The sequence below is a fragment of the Harpia harpyja genome, chromosome 4 (genome assembly GCF_026419915.1).
Source record: "Harpia harpyja isolate bHarHar1 chromosome 4, bHarHar1 primary haplotype, whole genome shotgun sequence".
Taxonomy (NCBI): Eukaryota; Metazoa; Chordata; class Aves; order Accipitriformes; family Accipitridae; genus Harpia; species Harpia harpyja.
In genome coordinates this window covers 52,411,228-52,437,093 of record NC_068943.1, presented here as the reverse complement: position 1 = coordinate 52,437,093, position 25,866 = coordinate 52,411,228, and the positions used below count along the sequence as shown (strand labels likewise).

At 40.2% G+C, this 25,866-nt stretch overlaps 1 protein-coding gene and 1 long non-coding RNA gene across 9 annotated transcripts in view; one reads left to right on the top strand and one right to left on the bottom strand.

The window, feature by feature from the left end:
• The window catches only part of LOC128140395 (uncharacterized), a 42,756-nt gene extending 32,754 nt beyond the window's left edge, over nucleotides 1–10,002 (bottom strand). The window contains exon 1 of the long non-coding RNA XR_008234718.1: nucleotides 9,819–10,002. This is a non-coding gene — a long non-coding RNA (uncharacterized LOC128140395). The remainder of the gene's footprint in view (nucleotides 1–9,818) is intronic.
• A 3,803-nt stretch (nucleotides 10,003–13,805) lies between these two features.
• XPO1 (exportin 1) overlaps nucleotides 13,806–25,866 on the top strand; it is a 40,409-nt gene continuing 28,348 nt past the window's right edge. Inside the window, exons 1-4 of one of the 8 annotated variants that reach the window (XM_052784041.1) lie at nucleotides 13,806–13,964; nucleotides 14,679–14,702; nucleotides 18,585–18,716; nucleotides 22,461–22,562. In XM_052784041.1, the coding sequence (XP_052640001.1) occupies nucleotides 18,591–18,716; nucleotides 22,461–22,562 (228 nt within the window). In that variant the 5' untranslated portion in view covers nucleotides 13,806–13,964; nucleotides 14,679–14,702; nucleotides 18,585–18,590. Of the gene's footprint in view, nucleotides 13,965–14,041; nucleotides 14,219–14,544; nucleotides 14,703–15,371; nucleotides 15,487–18,584; nucleotides 18,717–22,460; nucleotides 22,563–22,839; nucleotides 22,934–23,782; nucleotides 23,847–25,866 lie in introns of those variants that run through there. The other 7 variants (XM_052784038.1, XM_052784039.1, XM_052784037.1 and 4 more) reach the window with 7 other exon arrangements.

The following is a 25,866-nucleotide window of genomic DNA, read 5'->3' as shown; positions in this document are numbered from 1 at the left end:
CTATCTTATATATGACAAGCATACATATGGGAGAGAAGAAAAGCTTTGCTTCGTATGAAATAACACAGGGCTTTTACAAGCTCTTATCACTAACCCAGCAGAGTGGGGGCTAACAACAGCACATTTTCTTCTCGAACAATTTACTGTATCCACTTTTTTTTCCAAGAAAGCAACTAAACTATTCTGAAGGGTTATAGATCATAATACTTATTTGAAATAGAGGAAACATTTTAGTCTTCCCATTATCTATTTCCATGAGAAAATCTCCATGATTTCCCTTGAGTTCCCCTTTTGTGTGTAGTCTAGACTATCATAATAGATTTGACAATTATTTTTATTACATAACTTTGAAAAACAGACTCTCATAGAATTTGGTTGTTAAAAAAATTCTGCTCTGAATAAGATAGGACAATGTGTGGTTTTAAAAAAAAAAATATCATGAATTCCTCTATTGTTGGTTTGCTTTCAAAGTTGATTTCTCAGTCTAGAGAAACTGAAGCCATTAAATATATTTTAGATTGTGCCAAGCACAGCAATATCTATAGGAAGCTTTCCTTTTCCTACGCTTCCTCCTGTGCATAAAGAAGTAGTGGAACTCCTCATGCAGGTAAAAATAGAATTTGGCCTTAAATCATTATTTCAAATGATAGTAAAGCGATCATCTCAAACCAACACTAAATAAACTTTGTAGTCATGAATTCACCAAGCTATCTGATTAAAAAGAGCCACATCAAAGCTGTATGTTCTGCTAGTCACTCAGTTGAAAATTCTGAAGTACTTTTTTCATTCTTTCTCATTATTTACTCCTACAGGCAGGATACATTTCATATTGCTCTGAGGAATTAGGTGTAATAAACATTTGTAAAGAAATTTTGTTGTATCCACAGCCATGATACTACACTATTTACCGAAGAAGAGGTCCTCACTGTGCCTCTCAACTAGACAGGAGAGACAGGCAGGCTTAGATGATGTACTATATTTTTGTATTAAAAATAAGGTTGCTGTAGACATGGTTTCTGCTAAGTACCTTTATATTAAACTATTTTTCATGCTATTTTGACCTCCTCCACAATTCAACCTTCTGGACTACTTCTCTACACTGTTTAGCAGTTGGAAAGGATAAAAAAAAAAACTTGTTAGTGGTTAAGTGTTAAATGGAACAGAGATTCCTGCTAATGGGTTATTGATCATACTTCAGTGATCTATTGAGTATAGCATGCAGAATGCTCTTCTCCCCTTTAGGTTTAAGAATCTAATATATTGAAAATATTAGCATTACTTGCTAATTATTTTCAGGAGAGAAAGTATGCTTTCAGGAGGAAAGTAAGCTGGGATGTACATCTCTGCTGTAAGAGGAGGTGGCATCTCTATTTTTTAACCACAGATTTTATGGAGTATTTTATCAAACTCATAGAACCCCTTTACCAAAAAAATCTGTATAAGAGTTCTTCGTTATTTTGCCATAACCACAAGCTTGTTCGGCTGAAACACTTCACAAAATTTTCTACTTCCCTGCAACCTTAAAGCTAGCAATTTTAAACAAAGCAAGAGTGAAAGACTTAGCAGATGAAAAGTGTAATTTTATTTCATGTACATTGTCCTAGAAATCTTTTTTCAGTTTTGTAGGTTGTATGCTGGCATGCGGCTTAAAACTAAGATTCAGAACCCAAAGTCCTTTTCCATCTACAATCTGGGACGTATTAGATAGATTTGGGTTTAAGGCTAATTGCTGTTAGGTGACACTTAGCTAAATTATACCATATTTCTTTCCTATAGCTGGAGTCATAAATACCAGTATTTTAGTTTTACTCTATAAAATGTCACTTCTCAGAAATAACTTGTGAAACAGGCAGGTCAGCAAAAGTAATCTTCATATAAAATCCTGGTAGGGGAAAAAAGAATCAAACTAGAAACCCTATGAATACACAAATTTTTCAACTAAGTTTGTAATGAGGTTAAAATGGTTAAAGGCACACCAGCTTTGCATCTGTACAACACTGTCACACTGTGTTAATCTAGGCTTTCATTCTGACCCAGACAGTTCACTGGAACACTTACAGGAGAACACATGCTTCTAATTTCCAATTTTCTCTGTGCAGGCAGCTCTGAAGACCTGCATTTCCCAAATTATTGAAATCTAATTCCCCTGTAAGAAAACATATCCAGCCATCTTTCCTGCAGTTCCATAAGGAAAGATGAAATTATAAAAGGCCTGTCCATCAACATGTACGAGTTGGCCATTTATACTTGCTAGCACCTTTGCATGATTCACATTTTGGGAAGTAACTGTAGTTATTTTGACACAATGCTTTCTTACAGGGAGAAGAGAAGTGAAGTTAACTTTTGACATTGAAGGTGTCACTGACATCCCCCTTGGAAATGTGGTGACCTCTGTCACAAAAGGAATGTGTGGCAGCTTCTGTTATAGTACTGTTAACCACACACAGCACAATGTTCACACAGTGTCTCCTTCTCTTTAATTCATTCTTTGAAGGACTTGAACTCTCCTTACCCACAGACCACCCTAAACCAATGGCAAGCTTTTGCTTTCCAAAGTTTCTGCAAGTTTGTATCTTTTCCTTCTGGTAGAGTTGTACCTAGTTGCTAGATATCACCACAGATAATGGAGGAGTCTAGTCTACCACATAATTGTGCACTGACTGGGGCACTGACACCCTCCAACCTACTGTTCATTTAGAGCAGGAAATTTCCAACAGTTTCAGACCCACAATACTTCCATTTGCTTTGGGGTAGGATGATTTTGCTCTGCGTCCTTTTTAGTCTGGGATGACAAGTTTCTCATTCTATCCTGCTTAGAAAATAAATTGCTTATTGGTACTTGGACACATAGAAACAGAGCTTGCACAGACGCTCCCTTAAACTAAAGCTGTCCAGAGGATTCTCACAAGGGAAAAAGGATTCCAAGGATAGAAATACTCTTTTTTTTTTTTTTTAGTCCTAATTTCCCCTTCACAGTGGAAAAGGCCAGCCACAAAGGAACATGATCAAAGACCAAGTTTAGTCACAGGTACGACAGAAAAAAGAGCGGCATTTTAAAAATATAGCTTGCCAAAGGCTGAGCATTAATTTATGGTGGGCTGAAAGAGAGAGATGAGTGAAAAGACAGTAAAGCTTACAACAGAAAAAACATCTCTAAATCAAGAAGTTCACTGTGAAAACCTCAACCCCCCCCCCCCCCCCAATCAAGAGCCTTAATGATTTGGATCAAGATTGCTTACACATTAATCATTCACAGCAGATACACTCAGGAAGCTACAAGCTCATCTTCAAAAAACTTGGCAAGAATGTTAGAGCTTTTACTTCAACACAGAGTGTTATTTGCCTAAAACTGAGAGCTGCAGTTTCCTAAAAATTGTTTCTTTATATCACCTCTCCAAGAAAACCCTAAAGAGGGATTTGGTTTCTACTCCTTTCCTCTTTCTATACCTTCCTTTTTCCAACATAAAAAAAAGTTAGTTTATTGATTTCCAAAATGACCAAGCTAAAGAAACTTGTTTTGGAATTACAGTCCTGTGTTCATCACTTGGGGAATACACTTTAATTTCACAGGCTATTCAACACAGAACTGGGAAAGTGTCCTAACATAAGGATAGCCAAGTTGTATGTATGACAGCATGGAAGGTAAAAACAATGCATTAAAAACATGTGGAACTGCCTAGTTTAGAATTTAGGCTCAGTTATAATGCTATGACTGGACTGAGAAATCAAAGTTACATAGCAGTCTCACTTGGAGGTATAACCTGTATTTTATCCTATGTTTATGAATTTGGCAGCCACAAAATCTATCGATTATCATGAAAGTGACATCTACCACAGTCACGTTAATATCCTTGCATTCATATTCTGTGATCCACAATCCCAGTTACAGAAGGATGCAAGAGACTGACTGTTGTTCCAGAAGGGGCGTTAGTGTTATCTGTGGATATAAAGTGTTCTTTCCGATATCCCTTCCTCTCTGTGGGCAGTTTAAATCAGATTAGTGACTGAAAGACATGTATGGTGAAACTGAAGAAGCAGAGATAACTGGTAAAAAGATTAGCCTACATAGATGAAAATCAGTATTATGCAGCCATTAAGCACTGAAAAAATAGTGTAAAGCACTGTAAAGTTTCCAAGCAAAGTTTGGCAGAGTTGTTATATACCCACTGAAATGATAGAGAGGACATAGGGCTTTACCAATCTCATAAATAACAAGAATTTACTGAAGACACAACAATCATCTTTGGTATATCTATTCCAAAGTTGCAATCTGAAGCTATTTTACTTGTTAGAGAGAAAAGATTATTGTCTCAGAAGTTAAAAATACTATGCAAGAGCAGGTAATACCCCAAATTAATATGTTATCACAATTAAGTATTAGCAGTTCCATTTTAAATATAAAGTGGACTTAAGTAACAGACAATTGCCCAGAGGCAACTGTTAGATTTAATATAGTAAAAAGTTTATTGGGTAGAATCAATAGGCTATGCCAATGACATTCAGAGCACTGAACACTATGGACCATTTTGTCTCAGATTCCCAAACCACCTTTACAGTTTGATTCTTATTTTAGAACACAAACCCTACAACCTACCTTTTTGTAATCCTTAAGGTGCTTTAAAATTTGCAATACGTTAGACCAAAAAACAAGGCTAAGAAATGGTATCAAAAGCAGACCAGCCGAAAAAAAACCATTTTAGAACTAGTGAATGTTCCAAAGCTTCCCAGATCTGGTTTAATAGAAGGGTGACAACTTTGGGTTCACTCCCCTGCAAGATTTTTTTTTTTTTTTTTTTAACATGGGTTTATATTAGTCACTGTGTTAGCAGAACAGCCCTGTTCTGGGACATATACCTCAGACTTAACACCAGTTTTCTAACATGGTTCACAGCTGCAAATACTAGAATCATTCACAGAGCTCAACCTGTCAAAATCTGAGTAAGTTTTATTACAGTTTAGTAGTTCTTGAAGAACTTAGACAATTTAGATAAAAATTTCTTTCTCTTAAGTTACTGAGTATTACTATATATAAATATTCCTTTTGCATTATATATATCTGTCTCACTATGCTCACTTATGTATTTACATACTGAGCTCCATTTTAAAGGTTTTCATTAAAAATTTTGTAAACTCACTTATTTGAAGGACTTGACTGGGGGAAGGGGGAAAGTTTCTTATCTTTCCCTTTGCCTTCTGACTACATTTGGGCATCAGTACTATTCACATGGATATGGCAAGCAAGATTCGGCTAGCAAAAGAATTCCATTATCAGTGAAACACTACAAATATTACGTCTTAAAAAGACTGCAGATGGAGAATTTCTCCCTCGTAATATACAGTGGTTTTTCCCAGTATTCTGTTTGGTTCCTTCTTAGACTCTATTTTTCATGGATTTGTACATACCGTGAAAAGTTATTTTACAGTTTTAAGTTTAATGACTAATCCTTATTTACAGTTATTTTAATTATCTTAAAATCTTTATCAATAGCATTTACAGTTCATAACTTTAGGAAGTTAGTTGATGAATATGTCCCCACCTGTTTTTTTCCTCAGCCATGTTTTACATATTTCTTACCTTTACTCTCTCTTCCTAAGTGTTAATTACTGATCATCTACAAAATTGTGCCCATCTGTTTACAACATACTGATAATGATATACCCAGGCTTAGGTACAACATTCTATGAGTAGTCTCAAAATTACTTTAAGGTGGCCACTAACCTGCTGCTGTTCAAAGTGATGCCCACAGATACTCCCTAATTATATTGTCCTTTCCTTTGCCCTGTCACTGAGCAAAGGCATATCTAATTTGCTCTCTTTCTTCCTCAGCTATTACCATTTTCCAAGTTTTCCCTTATACTGAACTTCTCATTTTTTCTAAGGACATGTCAGTTTATATTTTTCCTCTCCACTCAGTTACATTCAGTTTCCTGTTTCCAAGGTTTTTAGATTATGTTGTATTGTTTCTTCTTACCCAGTGTTTGCAACACCTAACTTAAGATCATCTGCAAATGCCATTAATATTCTTATTACAGCCTCTCTGAAATCATTGATCTTGAACATTCATCAAAACAGATGACTTGCTTTCTTCCATACAAGAATAAATTAAGCTAAATGTAAAATTAGTTTGGCCTAACTTAGACAGTAAAGGTAGAATCAAACAAAAGTCATTGAAGAATGTGTACGTTAGAAGCTCTCCCAAAAGAAAAAACATAAACCAATTAAGAACAGCAGCAGATGCTCAATGAGAAAAGGGACACTTAGGCAGGATTACTTCTGCTGTTTCTACAATGACACGAAGTAAGAGTGCAAGGACAGAACAAGTTCTCTACATTGCTTTCATTAGCCAAACATATTTCCTGGTCCTATCACATCAATAATCCTAGAACTAAGTTGGACAGCCACATGAGAAAGTGGGAACTACAAGGCATCTTTCCCTGCTTTCAGGAGAAAGCTTTTGCAATGGACACTGCGTGGTAAAGTAAGAACTCTGCAGTCATTACACACCCCACAAAAATGAATGGTTTGGGGAAAGGACCTTTACTGAAGAATGAGGTAGAGGCTGAAGCTGTTTACAATGACACTCATGACATTAACAGATTGTTTTAGTTGTGTGTTGCCCAGACATCCTTGGAAATTTACAGCTGGCAATTTCCTCTGAATGCCTTATTCCTTTCACTTCAGCCTCACTCAACACCTACCTTCTCTTTTCCTTTGCCTTATTTCCCTTAGCTGTATTTTTCTCCCTTCCCTGGTCTTTCTGTTTACTAATCCTACTTCACCCAGTAAAGAAATTATGGCACTAACTTGATGTTTTTCTTATTTGTATGACTCCTCCTGCTTTCAGAACATCAGCTTTCCTAGGTGCATACCACCTAGTGCTAGTACACCACCCAAGAAAATAGTCCTGCTTCTGAAAAGCCTCAGGAGACCAAATTAACCATAGCTAAGGAAGATCTTCTGCTAAACTGCTAAATAAAATTTACAGGAAGGGTGTTCAAAAACCCCAAAAGCTTTCAATAGTAAAAAAATTATTTGCATAAAAGATAAAAGTAAGGAAGAGCACTGCATAGCTCTCTAGCTTCAGGGTGAAAGCTAGTAAGCACTACTTGCCCATCCACATAATCTTTATATTGTGATAATTTCAGACTACAGTGGTCCATCCCGTCACCCATGAGCAGTATGTGCAGGGACTAAACAAGCATTCAAAATATATTAACTACCACAAATTATAGGGCCCTTGTGAATAACAGACTACAAAAGCTTATTTACTTAATTCTGCCCATATACTTTCCCCTTGGGTTCCTGGGTTTCATGGAAAGGTAAGATTTCCTCAGTAAAGGTAGAAAATAGCTCCTTGAAGTCTCTAAAGAGGTGGTTGTGTGATATTACATGAGATTATTTCCACACACTTCAGTTTTCCTTTTGCAAAGGAAAACTAAAGCTAAATATTCTTATTAATTTCCAACTTCATTCTATGTTACGTATTTCTTCTTCCTCCTCCTCTATAGGGAGTAGTATCAGTGATACTGGCATACATTCATATACACTTGAAAAAAAAAAAAAAAGTCAGCTCAGGGCACCCAAATTTCAGAGACAGTAAAGTAACAAAGGTTTGAATCGGCGTGAAAGATCAGTATATCAGATCTGTAAACACTTCTCCAATATGGCTCCATGATATAATATGTAGTAGTAGGCTACAAGACAGCTAATCATTTCAGCATGTATTTCATAGACCACAAAATATTCCTGACAGTATTTATTAAAATAAAAATGAGTGATGTATGTCAAATGAAGAAAATAATTTGATTGCATCAGGAGTTAAACTGTGTTCAAAGAGATCATAAGCAAAATTCTCACATAAAAAAAAGTATTAGTGAAGAATTATGCACACTAATACATAACTTCCAAGATTTTTCCAAACCACTCAGGTTGGAAGAGGCCTTAGGACATCTCTTGTCCAACCTCCTACTCAAGGCAGGATCAACACTGAATTCAGACCAAGTTGCTCAGGCTTTGTTGTGCTTAATTATCTTCACAGTGAAAAACAGCCTCCCCATCTTCAGCAGAAGAGAGTACTTCAATTCATGCCTATTGTCTCTTGTTGTTCTACCATGATCTCAATAATGCTCACTCTTTCTTGTAAGCTCAACTTATGTACTGGGGGCTGCTAGTAGGTCTCCCCTCACCCATCTCTTTTCCAGGCTGAAGAAGCCCAGCTCCCTCAGTCTCTCCTCCATCTTGGTAGCTGACCTCTGCTGGACTCACACAGAGTTTTCAATATCTTTCTTGTACTGATAGACCAAAAACCAGGCATAGCGTTCCAGATGCAGCTAATGAGTGCCAAGTAGAGAGGAATAATCACTTCACTTGATCTACTGGTTATGCTCCTGTTGATACAGCCTAGTATGCAATTAGCTTTTATCACTACCAGGGCACACTGCTGACCTGAAACCCAAGCAAATTTTCCTATTGATTGCAGCAAGGCCTAAATACCAGACTGAACATCTAATAAAGGAGCCAACAGACAGGGAACAGTGATAACAAAACAGCAAGCATAAGCTTACAACAACTACTGATAGATAGTATGTGTGTCAGAAGAGTTGAGATCCAGATATACTCATCCTGTTAAAATAGCTGCTTTTTTACATGACTGCCCTCAGTTTCTGAACCAGCCTTTACCCAGCTCCTTACGGAAGAGAGACAAGAAGTATTCTGTTCTCTCACACTACAGCATGTTCAGCCACAGCTTGCATAAAGATAGGAAGGCCATTTCTAAAAAAGACTAAAACATGTTATTTGAGATAAGCAGAGCCAGTGATACTGCTTCCTACTACAGAAGAGGTAGGAACTATCCCCCTACTCAAGCACAGGATTTAGCTAACAAACTTGCAGAACTAAGCTCTGTTGTGTTTGTTACTATTGCAATTTATTAAAAACACATTTCATTCTGGGGCATTACCAACACCTGATGAAAACATGAAAAGCTGCATCTACTCTTCTGTCTTAAACAGAAATAGTTAACATTGTTTAACAAACCAATTTCAAGGATTTAAACTCTTCTCCTGCACAAAAAAAACCAAACGAAAGAAGAAAATAAACAGAAGTAAACCTTCAGCACAAGCCAAAGGAGTTAAAAAGAATCTTTTTGGTCTCTTACATCAGTTTGTTTTGAACACCAGGGCTAGCTAGAACATCAACACACACATAGAGACACTGTTTATTCTAAGTGCTAGAGTTACAGCCCTGTTTTTAACCCATCAACAGCTTGCTATGTCTATCCATTCTATTTGAATGACTTTCAATCCCATCAACTACAATTCTATCTTCAATTATGCCACGCTGCAAAAACTACAGATCTGTTAATTATTACACAAGCCAACCCACCAGAGCAAGATAAACAAGGTGAGTTAAACAAAGCACTTTGTTACCATCATGACAGAGATGTTACAGGATGCAGTTACTTTATGCATGATAGAAAAAGTGAGTGTTCACATTCTAGCTCTTCCAATCCTTAAATGCTGCAAAAATTTTCCCAAAAGATTTGACTTATGAATTAAATACAGAAAAAAAAAAAAGAAACCAACAAGCAAGCAGCCCTCTGCTGTGACTGCTTTAAGACAACTGTTGCTTGTAAGAAAAAAAAAAGTCTCAAAATTACAGTTTCCATTTATAAAGAGCAGAATAATTCACAATTTGTGAACTTACTAACTACAGAGACATATAAACATGGGTCACAAAGCTTCTACAAACACCTTCTTGAACTAAGGCAAGCTCAGATGATATACAACGTTCAATCACACCTCCTCCTGCCCCTCACCTCTCCAGCTGGCCTGTGACTTATCCCAGTGGCATGGCTATTTCTCCAGTAATACATCGCACAGGACCTAATTTGGTATCACATCGTCTTGCATCTCAGCTTCTGCCTGAAACATAAATGTGTATTTGGATACGAGCATTATTTCCCTAGCCATCCCAGAATTATATGGAAAGAAACCACATAAACTCACAAAATGAAGATTGAGAAACTGGAATCCCCACAGCACTTTTCGAAGTTGTAAGGCAGTCAAGAACCATAGTTATGAGAACAGTGTAAGTAACGTAATTATACTTTATCTATTGAAGTACATTGTGATTTGCATACTACTAGAAATCTTTCAGTGATTAGTACAGAAGCTTAACCTTAAAATGTTACATTCCACAGAAGGAATGGGTTAAAAAAAATCATAGGGAAAAAATACAGTTTTTGAGCACAACCCAGTAGCTTCATGGCTGAACACACACTACCTGTAAAGGTAGAAAGCTAACAGAAAGACTTAAAAAATACACGACCAAGTTTCCTTTTTCTGACTTAGTAGCAACAGCACAGTCTCAGACTGTCCGAGTTCCTTTCTGCTGGGATAAAAACTTTACACCAACGGTAATTTAGCACTGATCTTTATCTATATCAATTGAGATTTTCTGCATGATCATGCCCCATGCCCTACAGTATTGGGGAAGGCAACTATACTGAAGCTAATTTTCCCATATAAAAGGAGCCTGGTTTCTAGGCTAAACTTTGATTTATTGATTTAGTTTTGACAGACTTTGTCATTGGTGATTCTCCACCAGTGAGGAAGTGCCTGTTCAAACAGGAAACACATCACATCATTGCTCAATATCTAGTATTAATTATGTAAAATGTCCTCCTTTTTCTGGACTGTGATCTCAAAAGCAGCCTCAGCTAAAGAAACAAAGGCACTGCGGAACAAATAACCTCCGGAGAGGGTTTCATTCCTCAGTCCAGTTCTGAACTACTGCATATACACTGCAATTTCACAATTTCACGTAGTATTGTAGAGCTAGTAGCTTAGCTCATTTAACATAATGGAGTAAGCGCTCAGCATGAATATATATATAAACCTGTTGATGGAGTCTTGGTTGAATGCGTTAGCTCCCACTTAAACCTACCAAGGCCTTAAACTCTTTTGTAGAAGCTAATTGGTTTTTAAAGAAGCATGAAGCTTTATTTAAAGGTAAGCTTTAATATACTGCCAGCAAGTACTCAAAACATTATATACATAGCTATCATCTATAATGCAATGAAAATTACTTAAATTGTAGAGAATAAATTGTTCTGGTAAGGTTACCAATGTTCTCTGATAAAGCTTCAACATTCATGTAGAAAAACTCAAGAAAAGCTTTATTAAGCTGGTGCTGTAATTATCCCTCAACTTAAGAAAACAAATACTGAAATACTTTTGCCAACAAAACCCCCTACTTTATAGGATAATAAAAAAAGTAGAAAAAAAATTAAGGAAGATCTAGGCAGCTTGAACAACTAATCATTCTCATGTTATTGAACACTTTATGTTGGCATTCATAGCTTACAGAATGATCCCAAAGCCCTTTTCCAGATTATTTTTTTCCTCCCTCCCAAATGGTGTCTCACAGGTGTCTCACCCTGTCCATGATTATCCCAAGCATGCTATGGCAGAATATTTATTTCTATACTCACTCCATTCAGTTCTGCTACAAATTTTTAACAAAGCCATGGAGAACTTATCCTAGCAGGTTCAATCAAAAGCTTCTTAGAGCCTCTAGATGAAGAACAAACAGTAATTGAGAAGCTTATATTTCACATGCCAGGAGCTCTGACAACTATGAGGATAGACCACTTAAAACCATAATTGATAAAGAAATTATACATGTTGATATAGGAGCACAGTTCTTACTTTCTCTCTCCATTTTCCAATCATTTTTGTAACTCCTATATTAAATAACTCAAGAATCAGGAATCAAAGGGATTGTTCTTGTTAAGTTAGTCTATTACCTTCTACAAGTGCCATTTTATACTGTAAACTATAGCAACCTGTAAAATAAGAAAGTCATTTGGCAAACAATAACAATATCAGAAATTAACCTACGTATATCCCACTGAATACTCTGGAGTAGTCTACAGGACTACTATGGACAATTTAAACCTTTCCAAAAGACCAGTACTAGTACTTCCAGATCTTTGCTGCGCTTCCATTTTGAAAAAAACAAACAATAAAAAACCAAAAACCCAAATAACCAAAAGTTTTGCCCAGTTTCTCAAAGATAACTGCATGCTTAGTTTTTTTCAGTTCAGAAAAGAGATTAAGACAATGTAAAAAGACTTTGGCTTTGTGAGCAAAAGTCAGCATTTCTGAAAGGGTAGATTTCTTTGTTAAGTTTCAAGCTGAACACACGCAAGAAAGCACTATTTTTTTTTTTTTCTTTCAAACTGTGCAAAAGGGCTTAAGCATAAGCTTCCCTCCCATACACCGGGCCATAGCACAGGAGAACCCCACCTCACAGTGCTATGGAACAAGTTTCCTTTGGATACCATGTCCAAAAGGACATGCCATTCTACAAATCAAAAGTGTCACTTCTACAACAAGTTTCACTGACAGTGTATTGCTGTCCCAAAATCATAAGCAAAGGGAAAGTTTTGCTTCAGACTAGGTGATGAAAACTGCAAAGCTTGTTCCTAGAAGGACATTTAAATACTTCATAATATTATCCTCCTCATAGAAATTAATCATTTTTCTAAGTTTTCTATAGCTATTAATTTTTCAAATAAGGAGATATGGTTTTGAAGAAATGCATACACAGGTACTGAGTACCTTCACTGCATAAGAGTTTTTCCATATGAAAGCTGGTAAGCACATTCTTCTGCTCCTTCAGGTAGCAATGAGACACACAACCATAGCCTGTTGCGCCTCCACTGAAAAGCCAGTCTTGGCCCTGAGATCACCCCTGTTCACATCTGGTAGACGAGCATTCCTCACACAGTTCAAGATTTCTCTTATCTGTGGGCAAACCAACCTTGCCTAAACCACACCTTGGAAGGCAGCTGTGAGAGACTGAGGAACACAGTTGCTGCAGCAAGCTGGATACCCCATGAATACAGGCACCGTAGAGGAGAGGACACACACCACCTTCCCAACCCGCACAGGCCTTGGTGGAGGGAAGAGAACTGCCTGGGTAAGGGGTAAGCCAGCGCCCACCCCTCACTGTTACCCGTCCTGCCCATACAGCCCACGCTTTACAGCTGAACATTTAAACACCTGCCGGCCTCGGGACACCAAAGCAGCGCCCCATCCGTGGGCCCACCATCCACCTTGCTGACCGCCCCCGCTCCAGAGGACACCTGTGAGGTAAGGCTCGCCATTGCCACACAGCCCCACGCCGCCCCCTCAGACAGGGCCCCGCCAAGCGACTCCCCCCCCCCCCCCCCCATGTCCTCACTGCACTCCCACGGAAAGAACCCCTCAGCGGTAACGGGACACCACCCGAAGGGCACCTCCAGCCCTCCCGAAGGGGGCGAAAGTCCCTTCTCCTCAAGGGCCAGCCTCCCTCCGCCCCCCCCCCCCAGGCACGAGCCCATGGCTCTCAACGGTCGCCGCCCTGCCGCCTGCCCGCGAGCCGCCGCACGCTCTCTCTCTCCCTCAGCAGCCCTAAAAGCCGCACTCAGACACGCGCATCATGCCGAGCTGCCGGCCAACCAGAACGCACCAGCACCTGCACCCGCGGTTTGCGAACTAAAGGCGGGTTCGTCTTTGAGTGACAGCTGGGCTCGGCCTGTCAGCCAGCAGCGGCCCGCCCCCCCTCTGCGCGCAAAACGCTGTTGGAGAGGGGGCGGATCCCCTCTATCTTATCCCCCCCGCCCCCCCTGCGGCCGCTTGCTCCCTCCGCCCCTCCGAAGCGCGCAGCGGATCGACAGGCCCTCCGCCCAATAAGCGCGGAGGCCGCTTGCGCGGCGGCATGGCTCGGGACCAATGGGAGCGACGGCTGGGCGGAGGCCCGAGGTTTCCAAACGCTCCGCGGCGCCATGGGCTGAAAACTAAACCGAGATGGAATCTCCCAGTCTGAACCGGTTTGAGCCGGTTCCGAGTCTGTGGCATTAGGAGGGGGAGACGCGCCGCGCTCAGTCCCTGCTACCACCGCTGCCTCCGCCGCCGTGCGTGTGACCTGCTCGTAGGGGAGCCCGTAGGGGGAACCGCCGGCGCGACTGAGGGGGCAAAGTTTAGTGTGAGCCGGGGGGGGGTGGGAATGGGGGAGATCTGAGCGCCGGCCAGGCCTAGGGGAGGGCGGCAGCAACAGGAATAGCCAGAGACCCAGCCCCACGGGCCCGGGCCTGGGCAGCCAGCGACGCGGGAGAGCGAGCCAGGGCCCCGCCGAGCCGGAGCTGGGGCAGCCAGGGCCACGAGGAAGGTAGAAGTTCCCCCCCCCCCACCAGGGGCCTTGGGAGGCCGGAGCCCCGCGCCGACCCCCTTCCCACCCGCCCCCCTCAGCGGGAGGAGGGAAGCGCGCCCCGTCCGCTGCGCGCCCGGCGGCGGTCGGTCGGTCGGTCTTGCTCCTGGGCCGAGGGGAAGGCGCGGAGCCGTGCGCCGAGGGGAGCGCCCGCCCGGGGGCCGCAGGCTGCTGCTGGGCGCCTAGTGCAGTCAGGCCGGGGCACGCTTGCTAGGGGGTAGTGCGGGGGGGAGAGGAGTGGCGCTGGTAATACATACCCGACAGGGAGGGGGGTGCGCTCGGCCTTCCCCCGCTTCGGGTTTGGGTTTTTTGTTTTCTTTTTTTTCTGGGGGGGGGGGAGCGTTATTTTTGGTGGTGTTTATTTTCATTTTTTTTTGGCGTGTGGTTAGAAACTTGGCTCACCCACCCCTACTCTTTGAAGGAAGAGGCTGTAAGAAACACCTAGGTAAGTGAGTGCTCAGGCTGCGGGGAGGAGTGTGTGTGGGGGGGTGGTTGTTGCGATGAGTAACGTGGGGGAGGGGGGGGGAGCGCTCAGGAGAAGGTGCGGGGGCCACGGAGGCGGGGGAGTGGGGGGGGTACAGCCGCGCGTGTGCTTGTGCTGGGGGGCGCAAAATCCTGGCCGCGGAAGGAGAGGCGTCGCGGGCTTCGAGGAGAAGCCCTGAGGGGCGGGGGTGCGTTTGAAACCGCGTTTGGGGTAGGAGCATCCTAGGCCCGGCCGAGCGGCTGAACGGAGCGCGGAGCCTGCCGCGGATGCTGGGGCTGCGGGGAAGGCGGCAGGGGGGCCAGGGAGCCGCTGCTGGGGCGCACGGCGGGGGCCTGCCCCTCGTTAGGAAGGGTCCGAGCGGGCGGGGGGGGGTTGGGATCGGGTACGGGCAAAACTAGGGACATAATCTGTAAATTATTAGGAGTGGAAGTTTCCAGAAATATTTTTGTGTGTCTGTGCAGCAGTATTGAAACGTCCGCCTGCATCACGTGGGGGCCCTGTATAGAGCGCAGGGCTGGAGCCGAGGGAGGGAGCGGAGGGAGGGGCTGCGCCGCCGCGGGCCCGCCGCGCTCCGCAGGGCCCCGGCCCCGGCCCGACCGCCGCCCGCCCGGGGCGCCGCCGCTCCTTCCTCCGCCACAGCTCTACTCGCCCCCCACCCCCAACCTCCGTGAGCCGGGGCGCTGCCCCTCGGGGAGCGGCGCGGCCGCGGCTCTGCGGCGGGAGCCGGGGAAGGCCTCCGCGCTGGGTGGGTGTGAGTTCTTTCGGGGGCGCTCCGTGTCGGGCGCGGCCGTGGCGAAAGGGAACGCGTCGAGGGGTCGGGCAGATATTGGCGGAGCGGTGTTACTTAATCTCCTACGCGGGCACGCGTGTGTGTAAAGTAGTGAGGGAAGGAGGAGTCGTTTCGTTGCGATTGCTGGTGTGTGAAGGGTAGTGCGAATGCGTTTGCGATGTGCTCCGTTTCATATTGTGCAGCTGGAGGAATTTACAAGTGATGCAACTAAGTCGTTGGAAGAGGGTAGTGGGGCGGTAAATCACTTGCGTTCAGGAGCGGAATTGCATGCTTAGGAATGGGGCAGAGTGACTGTCTCAGGGTGGGCTGTTTTTTCTTTTTTTTTTTAATCGCTGCCCCCAATGAGCTTGAAGTAGCTGCGTTGAAGGTGGTTTAGAGTTCATTGTGAATACTGAACATTACTTAGTATTAAAATGTGTGCTGTTATTCCTGTGTACTACATGCTTAAATGAATCGGGTATATCATAATAAGCTAACTGTTGTGTTACACTTAAAGGTCCAGGGTCATCGAGAGTTGGGATAACTATGTAAACAGTGCTGTAAATGCAGTTCTTTTGACCTTCGGTAGATGTCAGATTCTTCCTATGTTGTAGTTCAGATTTTTTTTTTTTTAAAACTTTTTCTTTTCTTTTGTTTCTGTTTCACCATTTATTGGTAGTGTTGAAGAATTGATTAGTGATGGTTCTTGAGCTGATGTTTAAACCCATTCCAGAGTTCAGGCGCAATGTGTGTGTGTGGGGGGGAGTATAGGAGTATAGTCAATCAAAGATTAGAAGCTTCATGTGGGTACACTGTTAGGAGTAGGAAATCAAGTTGATTGCAGTTGGCATTGACCACAAAGCCGCCATTTCTGTATTTCAGTTTGCAAGTAGGTAGGTCATTTTGAAGATAATGCTGGGAGTGGCAAAAGGCCCTATTCAAAACATTTCCTTTCTCTTCCATGTGGTTAATAACTTCTCTTGGTCACGTGGCTCCTCATTTGTGCTCTTAGGGCTGCGTAAAAACCACCGAAAGAGGCTTAAATCTGAAATGAATGGCCCCACCTGAGGAACAACTGATTTACAATGTTTATTGTAGTTTGAAAACTGCTTTCCGGCTCATGGTTCAGCCATGGAGGCCAGATGTGAACAAAAAGGGGTGTGCCTGAAAGCACGCGTGTTTGGTGGGAGTATTAACCGCTCTAAGCTGAAGAACGTATTAATTGGTGCAATTTCCTTGTAGTAGTGCTGCTTACTGCCCCTCTGCAAGGTGAAACTTTTAAATGTCCTTCTGAGTTAAAAGAATGAAATCAGCCTTCCCTGCTGTTTTGTTTCTTGCTTCCATACTTAACATTGCAATTTTGAAACCTTTAGGAGTTGGGGGGGGGAGGACAGATGTGGAGTGTTAGATTTAATTTATTTCGGTTTCTACTTGGTGTTTATTTCGTTCTGTTTTTCCAGGTAGATGTTGTAAAAAGGCTGACTGGATTTTGAGATGGAGCCCTCAAAATGATTACATTAGTGTAGTAATACTAAATAAATGAGGTTTTTTACTTCAAAATACAGTTAAAATGTTCGCGTTTTGAAGATAATATCTTTCTGTATAGCAGTAAACGAAATTGCTTGACAGTACTTGCAAATACATATTTCTAAATAACAGATTTTCCTTGTCTGTATGCTACTGTAGGACTTTCACTTAGTAATTACTTGGGTTGAGGCACAGGTTTGTCTTGCTCTTTACTTTTGAGCGTGACTTAAAAAGGTAAGACATAAAACAAATTCTTACACATGAAGTTAGTTAGAGCAGATCTGACTTCTAGCTTACTCTAAAGAATGGGTTGGCTGGGCATATGGGGGGTGTTTCTGGAAGAGTTTCAGATTGTATCTTTTTGAGTATGCAGATAGCTCTAGTGTAACTTTTTGAGTGATCTTGCAGTTGTCCAGACTTCTGACTCTTTCTCAAGTGAGTAGTTTCACATGAAATTTGTAGCTTTACGGAAGATCTGAAAAGCAGGGTGAATGGCAGGAGAGCTGCTGTAGAGGACAGGAAAGGAATATGTGTTACAGTTACCAGTGGCTGTGAGTAGAGGGCAATAAACTTGATCAGGTGCTTCCAACATGGGGGTGGTGGTGTGAAAGGGTTAGAGTATAATTTACTATCCACAATTCTGTAGTTCCTGGCTTGTTTTCTTGCTTTTTGCAATTGCCTTTATCTTGTACCAGTCTCGGGCTGGTAAGCATCTTACATGCACACCCACAATCACACAGACCCCACCTGACTTCCTTTGCATAATGCTGAGGCTGCTATATCTAGGACAAAGAGTTAATGCATGTGTTGCTGGTTTTGTGGGACCTGAAACCTTCAGTAGAATTCCATTTCAGTTTAAAGTTATCTAATGCGTGGTGTATGGAGTAACCTGCTGACTTAACCCTCCCCTTACTTCATCCTCTCAAAGTGCCTTCAAACAGTCAACTTTCTTGGTTTCAATGGTATTTTTTTACTTGCATGTAGTTAACCTGTAAGGTTTTTTTCCCCAAGAATTTGAAAAATGTCCTCTGGCTAATTTCTTACAGTGTATGTAGATCACATTTCACTTTCATAACCAATTGTTTAAAAGGTTTTAGAACTGATCTTCTAAACATACATGTTGGCCTTGGCAACTCAAAATTCATCTGAGATTGCTAGTATGGGTTTTGGTTGTAATGATACTGGGTATTTCTACCAGCAAACTTACTGGTTTACATGTGTTTAGGGACTGGTAGGGGTTGACATCCACTTTGAAATAAGTTTTAGCTTGCTGGTAATACAGCCCATTGACTAGTCAAACTGTTATTATGTGTTACACCTGCTGAAGACCCTGAGAATTTAGTTGGGGTAGTGATGTGTGAATTTTTCAGAGAGAGTTTGTCCGGCTACTTGCTGAACAACTGAAGGAGTGTTGTATTCAGTGCTATCTAGTACTGCTAGCATAGCTCATCTAATTCAAATGAGATGCTTAAGTTGAAGCACTTGCTTTACAACTACACCTAATAATATATAATTAATTGACAATTTTTTATTTATTTATTTTGCAGTAATCTATGCCAGCAATTATGACAATGTTAGCAGACCATGCAGCTCGTCAGCTGCTGGATTTTAACCAGAAACTGGATATCAATCTCTTGGACAATGTCGTGAACTGCTTGTACCATGGAGAAGGCGCTCAGGTAGTGTGGACTGAGAACCTATGTTTATTGACCATGTTTAACCTTATAACAAATCAGTTGAGCAAAATTAATTCACTTTAATAAAAATCAGTAATGTTAGTAAATTTACTCTGCCAGTGGCTGGAATATCACTAATAATTGATGTGCCCTGGTTTGAAGGCAGGCCTCATGTAATGAACATTGAAATGATACGTTGAAAAATGTTAGTTTAGTGTGTGTTCATTTCTAGCATGCCTTCTGCTGTTGAAAGGTATTATTAGCAAGTGCAATTTGGTAAGGGCACTTCTGCTTGCAGCTCACCTTCTCTGACTTAGTTCTTCAGGAAGGTCTGAGCTACCTGTTATTTATTATTGTGGACAGGGTTGTCAAACCATAAATTTGGTGTTGGCTTCACTGAAGGATTGTATCTAAAAGAAAAATATTAATTATGTTATTACTATATTTGTACTTATAAACAAGCATGTCACATTTAAGAGAAGAGTTTGCCCTTTCTTGTGTCTAGTTTTTTTTCACCATTACTGTTTGTCTGCATGGGTTCTTCTTGCACTCTTCTCTTTGGACTCAGTGCGGATTGTGAAGTCTAAGTTTAAATTGGGGGAATGTGTGCACTTGTGTGTTTGCATTTATTGTCTTAAGTGAATCTTGTATTGCTTTTATCTGTTTCTTGAACTACTTTGGAAATAAGACTTAAATGTTGAAAGCAAGTATTGCTATGAGGGTGTTGGCATAGTTTGGGCAAATTTTAATTGTTCATGCTTAACAAATTGGGAGTTTCAATGTCGGGCATCTCTTATTAAGATATTCTTGCACAACAATAAGAAGTGAATTAAAATGAGACAAAGTAGCTGATGCTTCTCTATTCCTTCCAGCTGTTAGAATAAACAATAATATACTTGCTTATACTTGTTTTGTGTATCTTTTTAAAAAAAAAAAAAAAGCTTTTGTAAGGCTTACTAATGTGAATTCCTACAGGTTCTGAAATACCTCGCTGTTTTTTGAAATACTTGCCTTTTGAGTTTCCTAAAGTCAAATAGTTACTAGCTGCAGTTTTTTAAATGGTCATATGACAGAAAACTGCTTGTAGCTTTTGCCTTAGATGTATGGACTTCTGACTGCTTGTTTTGTAAGCCATATGCTTGTTTACTGTACTGTCTTACAAAATAGGTGGTGCTTATAGTATTGTTTGGTTTGAACAGAGTTTAAAAAGTTGGGAAGGTTTATAAGGAGAATAGGATTAACACTAAATACAGTGATCAAATTGCCATTGTTCTGGTATCATGAGAAGTTGCCTCACTTAAAACAGCTGGGTATAGTCTCTGATATTTAGAAAATTAATGCAATAAGCAAAAATTCAAGAGGTGGCACTTAACTGGCAAAAGTGAATTATGATATAAACTTATTTTAAATACATGTACTAATATGTGTCACTTCAATGAAAATCTGGTTTGCTAGTTTAGTAAGTTTCCAAAGGTGGAAACATATTTCAGTGAGTCTGTGAGCTCTTACCTCTTCCAAGGAGTTCAAAAGTTCCTGTGGGGAAACAATGCTTCTCTGTGGAGCCTGAGAGCTCAAATCATGACTTAAACGGTGACAGGAATAATAGAAGTTGAGGAAAGTATATATTAAAATTGGGAGATTAACAATGGTTTGACTGGAATAGGGTTAGGGTAACGTTAGGGTAGAAAAGGTTTAGAATGCAGCCTGGATGGCCCATGCTGAACTTGCTTTCAGATTCATCTGTCTCCTCCTCCTGCTTAATTCTTATCTCTGCTTCCAAAACTCTTACCTGCTGATCTGTATTAGGCAAGAAAGAAGCTCTTTTCTGTCCTAGACTTTTACATTTTTTCCTGTTCTTAACTTTTTTTGGGGTATACTTCTTTGAAAAGAATGTCCCCAACCCCGCCCCAGTGCAACACGTGACTAAGGAGACTTCAAACAACTCATAGACGTTTACCTGGACTCATCCCAGACTCTTAATTCCATTGGTCTGTTAGACCTTCACATGTCCAGAAGGATTATTTGCTAACTGATTTTATTTTTGGTAGCAACAACACAGTGAGGCTTCGATCTTGATTAAGCATTACTGTTAAATTTATACTGTTTTTATGAAACTACAGGAATTGATGTCCAGAAAAGGGGTTAGTGGGTATGAGAGCAAAGTTTCCAGTGCTTGGGAGACGGATATTGAGCATCTGTATTTTGTTGGTGTTTAAATTTGATCCTGTGATATGTCACCAGTATTAGAAGCACTAAGGAGGCCAGTATAAAAACACACCCAGGTTGAACCTGGAAGTAATACAGCTATTCTTTCCCTCTTAGACTAAACTGCATCAAAAGTGCTGTGTGGTTTTTTTTGTTTTTTTTTTTTTTTAAGCTCTGATGTCATACTGTGAGAATATGGTTGTACTGCTTTTGGACTTAAAAGGAGTATTTGTGTGGTACTTCTCCGTATCAAATCTACAGGGACTTGCTAGTCAAAGTCAGCATCAGACTGGGAATTGCTCCACTGTGCTCAATTACATTAAGTAGGGATGCCGGTATTGTACAGATACTTTAGATATCCTTGCTTTTTACTGTTCTAGCTTTCAATTTTAATTTAGTAAATCCCGTACCCACTTTGTCTGTTTTTCGCATTATATGTATATAGATTTTGGGTCTTGATGGGGTTTCCGTCTTACTGAGAATACATGTTTTCTTACACCAGTTGATCATTAGCTTAAGTGTGTTCTTGTAGCAGACTAGAAATCTGCATAGCTGTAGTAAGTGCTAACTGCTGAAGTTAATCCTAAAGTAAAGCTTTAATTGCTTTGTAATTCCATTGAATTGGTTCTATGGTGCAGTGAAAGAGTGAATGAACTAAGTTCTGTTAATTGTGATGTAAAATGTTCATCTTGTTGGTAAGACAGTGGCTGAAGCTTGTAGGTGATGTAATTTGCAGCAAGATTTGTCAGTACACTGCGTTTTTGGAAACGGCTAACATCATTTGGCTCCCTAAAAAATGCTTATGGACATCCAGGCTTTTGAAAAGGATAGCTAAAATGAATTCAGTTATTTCAGTGTGTAATTGCTTCAGATGAGGTTTTGCAAATTACTGAAACCATAGTATCTAAGTACAATTATTGGTAGTGTCAGTCCCAAGGAAGAACAAACCATTAGCATGACCAACTACCCCTGCCCCCCATCAGTTTTATTATTGTTCTGTAAGCTGTTAGATACATGAAGGGATTCCTCAGAAGTAGGGATTGGAGACCTCTAATGCTCTGCTCTGTGGTTCTTCAAAATAAAATTAGCGGTTCCTACATCAACAACTTGGCACCATGATACAGTACTTAAAGCTGGCATTTTATATGAATGCTTCTAGTAGAGCTAGAAATTTTGGGGTGCCTTTGAATAAAATTTTACCCAGATTACTTTCTTGAAAGGGAGAAAACTTCATTCCCTAGTATGTTTTCCCTATAATGTGTCCTGTTCTCATGTGTTCACTGCTGGTCTAGATGAATCATTCAGTATGGAAGAGTGGAAGTAAGTAAATGACTGTCTTGCATCAATGCGTTGTTGGAGTTTGGTTGTTACTAAACTTTAACAGTCACACAGAAGGAGGCTTAAGGGTCTTGTTGCTCTTGATTGAGTTCTGCCTAACTCTTGGATAAGTGATTTAAAGATGTGTTATATATTAATGTCTTCACTGACACTATATAATTTCTTAAATAATCTAATACTTTTCTTTATCAAACTTGCTTTTAGCAAAGAATGGCACAAGAAGTCTTGACTCACTTAAAAGAACACCCTGATGCGTGGACAAGAGTTGATACTATTTTGGAGTTCTCTCAGAACATGAATACCAAAGTAAGCAAATTAACTTTTATTTATTTGGTTTTCCTCTTTCTTCCATTCATAAACTTTGAGGAAGGTATCTCATTTTTAGCCATAGACTTTCCTGATTCAAACCACATTTTTTTTATTGTCTTGTTCCCAAAGTTGGCTTTAAACAAGAACTGTAAATGGACAAAATATTTAAACCTCCTTTTACATTGACAAGAGTTTCTTTCTCCCCCCGCCCTTTTTTTTTTTTATTTTAAAAGGAAGAACTAAATTGGAAGTACGGGTTTTTTTTTTTTTCAAGGCACATACAAGCATAATGCCAATTCCAAAGATTGGTGTGTGTCTGTATACATCTGAGTAATGAAAAGTCTCGTAGAGCCACATTTTGTCCTTGGGTAAGTGCTTGGCTGTTTTTGATCATGAGAGCCATGTGCACATAACTGAGGAGAGAATTTGTCCCTAGGTGTATTAAAGACAAAATAGAAACCTTATTAGGCCAACATTTTGAGCAATCAATGAAAGTTAAGCACCCCAAACTCTTCGTAGTACGAGATTAGTCTTTACTAATATGCAGAACACATTTGCTTTGTACTGCTGTTTTAAACCCATCCATCATGATAGAGACTAAAAGGGGCAGCATTCGGTTTTTTTCTACAATTTTAAATGCTTTACCTACGACTTCTGAAGTTTGAACTGAAAAGTTGATCAAAATGTGTTTTCACTGTCTTAAGTTTGATGATTATTATCTCAAATAACTGACATGCATGTTTTTCTGCTTGATACACACTGTGTTCGAACAGAAAATAATCGTGTTTGGATGGTTTCTGAAATCAGGCGGTATTCATGAAACAGTTCCATTTTTTTCATTGCTTTCTGAAGTTTAGGAGAAAACAGTTTAAAGAACTTCCTCAAAGTGCTAACCTTTAAGTAACAGTGTTTGCCTGTTTGCTTGCCTGGTAAACTTTGCTTTTTATACTGACAGACATTACTAATGTTTAAGTTGATTTATCAACAGTATTTTTAAAAACTCAAATTTGTCTTGTGAAAAATGAGATGATTAGAGGAACAGAAAGAAAGCAACAGGTAAAGAATTCTTCAATTTACATAAATTGCAAATTATTTGGTGCTAAATTTATGCACTATGACATTTGGCTTTTATGCAATCATATTTTTTCTTTAATTAAAGTTGTTAACACTACCTGATATTAATCATAATGTTCCATTATGTTGATTGCTTGTAATAGGAAGAAAAGGGGTGTCTTCCTGTGCAACTGACACAGCTAGGCTTTGACGGCAGGCCTCCACAAGGTCTACCCTTTTGATTCCCTTTAACTGAATTCTGTTCATCAATTGTTTTTGTTTCTTGGGAGGTGGGAGGGAAAGGGATTCGGTGCATAGAATAAGCAATAATAAGGGTGCCATAGAAATTTCTACCATAGGGATCATTTTATACTTCTTTTCAGTCTTTGCTGTTACCTGTCCCCCATCTTCATAACTGGGCCGTGAATTGCTATTAGACAATTAGAAATAAGCAAACCAAGAGCAAATGAATTTTGAAAGACTTCTATTTTAGGTGCAGTTTAAATGTGTTTGCATGTACTGTTGCAATAGTTGATTAAAAAGTACGCTTCTGATAGTTCAAATGGCAAAACTTGTAATTGGTGTCAGTGACTTTTGGGGGGGGCTTGGTGTATCTCGTTATCAGGGAAATACCAAAAATTAGAACTGTCAAATCAAATTAAGCTTAACACCAAAATAAAAACCCCAGAAAGCCCCTTGCAGAGTCTTCAGGCAGGCTGATGAAGCCTTCAAACCTGGTATGGCAAGAAGGATGTGTAGGTGAAGTTTGTATACAGTGATTTTATTGCTGCTGCCATTTTGTTTCATGTGTGAGTGTTAGGAAAAATGGATATTACTAATACTGAGGAAGAGATGAACAAGACACTAGCAGAGGGCAGAATTGAAGTCACATATGTACAAAGGAATAAGTAGAAACCTAGACAGCATGAACCGCTTCACAGTTCAAGGTAGATGAATCTGAATTAGATATCTGAAGCAGATAAGGAGGGATAGGTGTGGCAGATTGCTAGCGGTGTTGGTCCTTTTCTTTGACTTGGAGAAAATCCTAAGTGGGGGAAAAAAGACTGTAAAGATGAGGTCTGTCCTTAGCTTATGTCAGGATTTTCAGTTTGGTTTGGTCATCTAGTGCCTTTGTAAAATGCAACTAGACTTTTGCCCTTCTGGTCTTAGAAGCTAAATAAGTTGACTTGTGGAGAAAAGTTTGGTAGCAAAACTAATGTTTTTGGTTAGCTGTTATCTGAAAGGCCTATTAATATGTGTGCCTGTAGAATCTAGAAATTTAACTAGAGTTTCGATATGCTTCAGGAAAGGTAGCACTGTCTGATATCAATGTTCATACTTTCAACATTCTTAGAAGCTTTTGTAAGTATGTTTTGTATTTTGAGCCTGGATCAGTTGCAGATGATGTCTATAAATCTACAGCAGTGGCTGAAATTGCTTCCTGTGAAGTGAAACATTTTGCTTAAGAACATTTTCATACCTTTTCCTATATGAACATTCCCTTGATTTCATTTAGCTTTTATGTTAAGTAATTAAGTAAATTTACAAATTAAAACCTAGTTGATAAATTTTTGCTGCTGACAATGAAGAAGAAAATACCCAGCCAACTTTCTGTTAATGCATAATTTTTCTTGGTACCCAAGATTTTGGAAGGTGACAGAATATTTTGTAAATGCAGGATATACATGTGAAGCTCGTGGGAACTTGGGTCAGGTAGAGAAGCAGAGGGTTGTAGGTTATGTTAAGATGAGAACAGCAAAAATGGTATTTTAATACAATGTAGTTTGGGACAGTCTACATTGTGTTTTTTAATTAAACTAAAGTTTATATGATCCCTTTGGTTGAAATGCTAATGATCCTACTTTGTATAACAACTAACCGTTTTAAAGAGGAACTCTTATTCTCAGCCAAACTTTTAACTGTGAAAACTTGAGTTTACCTTTCAGGCATTGATGTGTGTTGGTTTTTGTTTTGTTTTGTTTTCTTCTTCCTAATCCACTGCAGATAAAGTAAATGCAAAACTCCTTGTCCCCTTTTCTCTCCTGTCTATTCATGCTAATGGGGTTTTACATACTAAAGTTCTTCGATCGTATCATCACAAACTTCTTTCCCTGTTACTGTGAGTTGGCAGTAGGGACAAATGGGCAGAGGGACTGGCCTTACCAATTACTTGGCAAAAGTAACGGTTTTGGGTAAGAACATAGGAAGGAATTCCTGAAAGGTAAAAGGATTTCCAAGAGCTTATTCA